General features: G+C 37.4%; 1 protein-coding gene across 1 annotated transcript; it reads right to left on the bottom strand.

Moving 5' to 3' along the window:
* Positions 1-5,296: 5,296 nt before the first annotated feature.
* On the bottom strand, positions 5,297-6,035 carry gnrh3 (gonadotropin-releasing hormone 3). The gene is made up of 3 exons (XM_026309560.1): positions 5,898-6,035; positions 5,673-5,753; positions 5,297-5,350 (listed from the first exon to the last, which is right to left on the bottom strand). The coding sequence occupies exons 1-3, from the start codon at positions 6,033-6,035 to the stop codon at positions 5,297-5,299; spliced, it is 273 nt and encodes a 90-aa protein (XP_026165345.1).
* Between the last annotated feature and the right edge of the window lie 1,564 nt (positions 6,036-7,599).

Genomic DNA, 7,599 nt, shown 5'->3' with positions numbered 1-7,599 from the left:
GCTGCTGCTCTGGGGACACGGTTCGTTTTGCACAACACCCAGCAAAATATCCTCTATAAACCTCTGGATGTAAGACTGTAGGAATGGTCTCTGCTCACAGCGGAGAGAATAGACGCTGCACTTTTGTGTTTCAACCAAGGTGGTGAGTCTGCTTCTCAACTGTATCTACTCAAAACCTTGACTTGAAATGCTGTTATTTGTGGTCTGGGTTTTGTGGTTTGTTTCCAACATGTTTTGACTCTGTGTCAACACATCTGCGATAGTTAAACATCAAACCACATACTTCCCCTTTTTCCAGTCCTATACCGCTGCCAAATATTTCTGAAAGTATCTAATTAAGTCAACTAAGAAAATTGTCAGTACATCTATCCCCTCTTTCCATCAGCTTAGCCACATGAGTAACTCCTTGTATGTTTCTTAGAGGAAATAAAAGATGTAACCCCAGTGTGATGCCCAAAGACCACTGACCGTAGATGTCTAAAATGCAAAATTCACTCAGTTGGTTTACACATAAAAGGCATGGATAATTAGAGGAAAAATGTAATTCATCATACATTTGATAATCAGTCTGATTTGGTCTCCTATCTGCACCAGGGCATTCAAATAACCCCCCTACTATTAGCACCCCACTCTCCCTCACACCAGTAGTCTGTTTTACCCTCTCTTTGTTCCCCTACAACACATTATCATTATTGTAGCTAATTGCATGGTTTGCCTTGAAGTCGTGCTGGAGACTCGTGATCTGGGGTTGAAACATGGATAGGGATCCAGTCTTCTCCACAGCTTGCTTTACACTGCTAATTGCTGTTACCACAGGATAAGGCGTACTCCTTGCTGCGGCCAGCCGGACCAGGCTGGAACAGGCATGGGGCAGGTTGGGTGGGGGGATACTATCACACAAGGGTGGTAAGACGTGGGAGGGAGAACCAAGGGTGGCATAACTGAGGTGGGATGGGTAGACCAGATTGGGCAGGGAAAGAATAGTGGTTGGGGGTAAGCAGGGGGGATGGAACTGGCGTTAGATGTAGGTCAGCAGGAGTGGAGTACCCTAAAGATTACAGTTGGTTAGTGCGACCCCTCTCTGACAGGATCTAAGCCCTTACTCCCAGCAGAGGTGGACCCTGGCATTTGGGAAACCCAGCTATTAGTGAGGCTAATAAAGCCCAGACAGAAAGTTTTGAACCTCCAGTAGTCCAGAGACATTGTCCCTCCACAGGTCCGAAGGCTGGATCTTAGTTAATATCATCCTAAATGACTGAAGAGAGTCTTTATATGATTGTTAATAAGACAGTAGAGCAGTGATGTAGTGCAATAGACGTCTATAGGCACTAATTTTCATTTTACAATCGCTCACAATAATTGTGTTTTTATGAGCATATCTTTTTATTATCTTTGTTTATTAAAGAAGTGTAATGTGAGAGATGAGTTCATCTAACTCTGAAAATCTGAGATTTGTGGGAGCTCTGATAGTTTCTTAATTCAGTTGGGAACGTTAGTTTTACACCACAGTATCAACTTCCAACTTCAAAATGAGTCACAGCTCCCCAATGGGGTTTTAGAAAAGGAAATGGAATCACAGACATAACTAGTGACAAAGCCTCCATCACCTCATATAAGATCTCATTCCATCTGTGAGAACTTTGGATCTACCCTAGAAAAATAATAAATATCCTCCTCTCATGACTGGCGCTCGATTTGTTCAAAAGGTGGTTTCAAGACCAAACAAAGGAAATGGTGTCATTAATGATATATATTATGAACTAGGAAACTTAGAACAGTTTCCTGCAAATGCATGGATAAGGAGTTGATCTGTTTCCTAACAAAGGATCTCTAAAATATGAAGTGAAAAGCTACCCAAGATGAAGCTGGTAAAGAAACAAGCGAGGAAGAGCCGTTTTCCACAACACAAACAGATTTCCTGGCCTTTAGCAGTCTCTTACTGGGATACTTTGAGACATATCCATCAAAACACAGCTGTATTCATTCATATTTCATACCTCCTCCTTCTCCCAGTGCTTTAACACTGTTCTTTGATCAAAGGAGAGATGTCGTATCACAACAAGAAGGTTCCCTGCCAGCCAAGGAGAAGAAGGAAGGCCAGTTCACTACTGTACTGTACAGTTTGCTGTAATTCAAATTCACAAAAAAATAAATAAATAAAATTAATATTAAAAATAAATAAATGTCATGCAAATATAACTAAGAACATAACTAACTAAGAAATTTCTGACTTTCCACAGTTGACTTTCCAAATTTTACACTGAGCTTGGTTTTGGACCATGTACAACTATTCTGAAAAACTGCAACATGTTTTTTTATTATAAACACAAACTCCATCAGTCAGCATGCAGAAAAAAAATATTATTATCATTTCTTTTTAATTTTTTTTGTAGACTTGCGATGATCGATTGAAGTCTTTGTTAGATTTAGAGTAATAACAGTTTCTGAAACTTAAGTGATGGAATTGCTGAGAGATCGACAGCCCGAAGCAGATTCAAAACACACAGCTCAAGAGTGTCACCATGTGGAGATGTATGGACATGACAAAACAGTAACTAAGCAGTCCAGAGAGCAAATGCTGTACCTCAGAACACAGCTCAATAAGAACAGTCATGCTATCATTTCTTCTCTGACCCTTTATTTAGTTTTTAAAATCTTTTTTTCCAATTAAATTTCATGTCAAGTGTTTTACATTAAGCCTTCAGCCTCCCTCTTTACCTCACCTCCACCATATCAATTCCAAGACATAACACTTCCAAAGACTCTTTTCAGTAAGGCTCTGGGAAAAAAGTGTTTGAAGACCTCCCTGACATTTAGACTCTCTCTGAAGATGACTTTGCCTTCTACTATAGCCTGCGGGAACATAGTAAGACCCACACTAAACTACAATTGATATGCAGTGCCAGATCCCTCTAGGGGAAATTATCATTCTGTTCATAATAAGAGCCACAACAAGCACCTGGAAAATGACTTTATTATACACTCCGCTTCAATAAAAGTTTTCTATGACCCATCCGAAACACACACATGGTGCACGGAGCATAATCGTGATATTTGAAAACTATATTATGCATATGATAGAATGCTTATTTGATGGTAGGCTGTCCAAGGATGCACATCTGCTCAGATGTGTTTGATTGGCAGGTGTGTTAATGCAGTGCTGTAGCCTTGGATGGAGGTGCTCTGAGACTCCTTTTTCCTGAAGCCATTATCCAAATATGTTCTGTTTTTCAAACAAATGAATGGCACAAAAATCAAAGTATCAAAAATGTATTGCCCTTCATAATGGAATTCCCTCTGAGCAAGGACATGTAACAATGGGCCATTCTCAGCTTCCTGTCCTTTCCCTCTCTATATGCCAATGGATGTGACCTCCACAGCTTTAACAATGGGGCATCCAGCAGCATATGCACTTGGCTCCTCGCCACTGCCAGTATGTGAAATAAGGCTGCTTTCATCTTTGTTGTTATATTTAAGGATGACATCCTAGCCTGTCGGCCTCTACTATTGTCTTCACCGTGATTATTTTCTACCGTTGTTTAGCCCCAGTTGTGGATCTTTGATGAAAAGGTCGCCACTCAATTGGAAAACAGTCATTAAAATGCGGTGGGTACTATTCACCAGTGTGCATGGGGGAACCAACTCAACTGAGCTGGTTAATCAAAAGTTAATTATATAATTTTCATGCAGATGAGGGAAACATTCAAATGAATCCCAACTCTACAATCATTACAAAAAATAAATAAAGAAATAATTCTAAAATGCTATAAAATGTTCAGGGACCAGGAGGCTGTAAACAATATGAAGTTTAATTTGAGGTAAACAAAGTGAATATCCACTAGGGGGTCTGGGAAGGAGAAAGTGAGGTTAAATCAAATTTGGAAACATAGATACCAGCAGGTTTTGTTGTCCTGATATACGTGCAATTAGGCAGGTCCTTGATGAGGACACTGGGAGGGAGAAAGTTGGCTTTCACTGCAAATGCTTTGGGATTATTTAAAGGGAATTTATGGGATTTTATGCTTTATCTGTAAACATTAATTATTCTCACACAAGTATACCAAATTGAATTAAAACCATATTTTAGGAAATGTTATAAAAGCATAATTATCTTTATGAGCATGTTGCAAAATTATTGAAAACTCTATAAAGATAAGTATAAACTCAGGTAAAGCAATTCAAGGAGGTCTCATAGTGACTTTCAGAAAAAAAAAAAAAACACCCTGGACGACATTTTCTTCAGCAACTTTGTCAAAGAAGGTAAAGTAGCACTTTTCAAAAAATTCTTAAGTCTTTCCTCATCAAAGGAAATGATTGTGTTATGCAAATTGCAACCATGAATATTAAACCAACGATGTGAAGTATCACAAATGAACAAGCATTGTTCTGGAAGTGCATTGGAATGTGTTTTAATTTCTCTTTAATTCTATGTGCTTTTATAATGTTCACCTTTTCCCAGTTGTGCCAGTGGGTTTGGGTTCATTGGTGTGCATTACAACCACGCTCTAACAATGCAGGGTCTCCCCGGTGTCAGCACAGTTCATGAATCCTAGCCCCTTATGCACCAGGCGATTAGTATGGTGCTCTGTCTATGGGGCTTTACCAGAAAATGAGTTCTCTTTAAAACATATGCCCCCTGCTGATTATTTTCCTTTCCTGATATGAAATTCCAATTTTTATAATGAACACCAGATTCCTATACAGAGAGGGGGGAAAAAGTTCTACACTTTGTCTTTTTAGATGACTGCAGTTATTTAGCAGAAAGCTGTTGTGGACATCACAAGCACAAAATATTCAGATTTTTGGGGGATAATCAACATTCAGGTATGAGCACAAAAATCAGCTGGTGTAATTTTCCAATCCACATATGCACATGATTGTTGTGGCAGAAAATGGAATTACCAAAACTGTAACAAATTCAATTAAGTCATTGATTTCTAATAAATTGGCTTAATCGCCAGCTGTTGTCATGCTCAGATTGTTGTGTCACAAGTTTGTCTTGCTTGTCGGTCATGGCTGCTCTAACAAAGGCAATTTAATCTATTTAAAGTCTTTCATATGGTACATTTTACCCAAAAAGCATCATTTCAGTTCTAATAACCAAATCTAGAAGGTGAGACTTCACCTACTGATTGAACAAAAGACTAGATAATTTCATCAGATTTCAAAAACTTTATTACAATTTTACATGGACTGAAATATTACAGACAAACAACAAATGGGCAATCCATCGCCAGAATGGAAGATGACGCAAAGAAATTCTGAACTCAATTTCTTTTTTGTTTTTTGTAGCTCTTCAATTATTAGGGAACCTTTTCTTTCTGTCAAAATGACTGGAATCATCATTAATCTGAAAAGGTTAAAATAAAATCTCAGTTAACGGTTTGATCTGCGTTAATATTTAATCTTACAAATATTTAAATTTTCATTTTTATATATGATACCAAACAAATCTGAACTAATTAGCTTTACATCTGCCAACTTTCAAAAAGATATAATTAAGTATGCACATATTAAATCATGCAAAAAGGGAAAAATAAAAACAGTCATTGAGCAGTTTGTATATTGTCATTGCTGCTTTGGAGCACAGTGGCGCACACTGGTGTAGTGTACATTAATATTGTACAATTGAAGTAGACATTGGTAATAAATTATGTATAATAAGCACTTACAACATTGTATGGTCTAAGCCTCTCTTGGGTTTGGGCACTCGCCTCTTCAGGAAGAGTCACCACTCCTCCTGTGCCCATCATCTAAGAACAATAAAAAGATTTTAGAAGATGAATCCAAGGTTGATATGAAATTTAAACCGAACATAACATTTATGGGATTGTAAAAAGGACAAAAACGCAAAACAAAACAGCAAAGACACTGATTCACATAAAAAAATCTCTCACCCTGATGGTTGCCTCAAGCTCTCCCACACTTCTCTTTCCACCTGGTAACCATCCATAGGACCAGTGCTGGGACACAGTAATCTGAACCACCAACGCCAACAACAACACCTGCACCGTCACTCTGCTGCTTACTTCCATTAGAGCTGCAGAAGAAGCCAAAGTTGAAACCAAAATAATAATGTTACAGTCTCCTCAGTCTCCATGGCTCACAGACCAAGGGTTATTGAACGTTAGTAAACAAATTTCCAGACAGTAATTAATAAGATGAGTACTTCTAACACAATGAACAAACATCACTGAGAACCCACTCACCCTTGTATTTGCCTTGTTAGCATGTCGTGCATTAGCCAGAAGAGGATTTTATAGGTGCTGGACAAGGCTGATGTCAGGATTATAATCCCCTCTTTGCAGGTGTGACACATTTACTGACTAATGGGACACAAAATACTACTAATGGAGCTCTCTAAGTGCTCAGATATCCTGGCATCACCATTATGGTTTGAACAGCATGAAACCAATATCAAGACTACCTATGTGTTTCAGATGCATCCATGTGAAGGTGGTCAAAAAGACAACATTAAGCTGAAATATCACATTTATCTGCATCTATAATTTATTGGAATCAGTTTTTAGCAAATAGTTCAAATCCATACAGATTCAACCAGAAACATCATTGAAACAAGATGCTTGTGCATTTATGTTACACCTGCAGCAAGGCCTCACTGTCATAACCCCTATTTAACTCTTTTAGGAGGTCAGTATAAGTGAACAGTGCAGTAAACCATAATGATGATTAATGGTCACAGCAAGAATTTATGTACACTAATGTGTACATATATGTACACATATGTCATGTTTATTCAATCAAACTTAAACTTAATGTTGTGAAAAGAAACAAGCAGACGATTTGCAAAAATATATAATTTTCATTTTACAACTACAATGAGGTTTACTTTAAATGTGAAACTAAGATTAACTATCATAGTCAAAATATGTCAAAATGTCTGTGCATGCATGTACTGGTATATTTCATATTCTGACTAAGTAAAGGTTCTTGTAAAAATCTGTGCTTTTCACAGTCCTAGATTTTTCAACTGCCTTTTTAAACCCAAATTTCTAAGCTTTTTCTTCTGTTATATTAACAACAATTGTGGTGCATTTGTTATGCTTAAATAATAGAATTGGTGATCCATACACAATATAATTATTCAAAACAATACACTAAAATTCTATCTGTTATATCTAAGTGAAACTTAAACAGCAGACTTATCTTAAAAATTAAAAAAAGGCAAAGGCAAAAATTAAAACTGGATCACATGGGTGATAGGATTTTCATGATTTGAATCATTTTCTAATTAATATGGCACTGCTTTATGCAAACATGCAAGTGTAAAAATTGGCTTGCTAACGTGTATGAAAACTTTTTTTTGAGGCGGGATGTGCCGTTTGGCTGTGATACACTTGTAAGAATGATACATTTGGTGTCATGTAATAATTATTTTCTGCCTATTCCAGTGTGGTCTAATTGCATTTTGCAGCATCAGGCACCAATCCACTAAGTAATATTGCCACAGGCAAAATAGAAAGATGGTGAAGCTGAATAAAATTGCAACAGGCAGCAGCTGTTAAGTTATTCACAGACAGAAGTGAAGTAATTTGCAGTGTCTAACAGAATAAAATGTGTCTTAAGTGTTATGTTTTT

This window comes from Mastacembelus armatus, chromosome 15 (genome assembly GCF_900324485.2).
Source record: "Mastacembelus armatus chromosome 15, fMasArm1.2, whole genome shotgun sequence".
Classification (NCBI taxonomy): Eukaryota; Metazoa; Chordata; class Actinopteri; order Synbranchiformes; family Mastacembelidae; genus Mastacembelus; species Mastacembelus armatus.
This window is presented reverse-complemented; position numbering and strand designations above follow the sequence as displayed.

Excerpts from the sequence above, each read along its gene's own strand:
- gnrh3 (XM_026309560.1), bottom strand. The coding sequence starts at position 6,035 with ATGGAAGTAAGCAGCAGAGTGACGGTGCAGGTGTTGTTGTTGGCGTTG. Across the intron at positions 5,754-5,897 it reads AGCTTGAGGCAACCATCAGG|ATGATGGGCACAGGAGGAGT; the intron begins GTGAGAGATTTT and ends TATTGTTCTTAG. Across the intron at positions 5,351-5,672 it reads GGCTTAGACCATACAATGTT|ATTAATGATGATTCCAGTCA; the intron begins GTAAGTGCTTAT and ends TAACCTTTTCAG.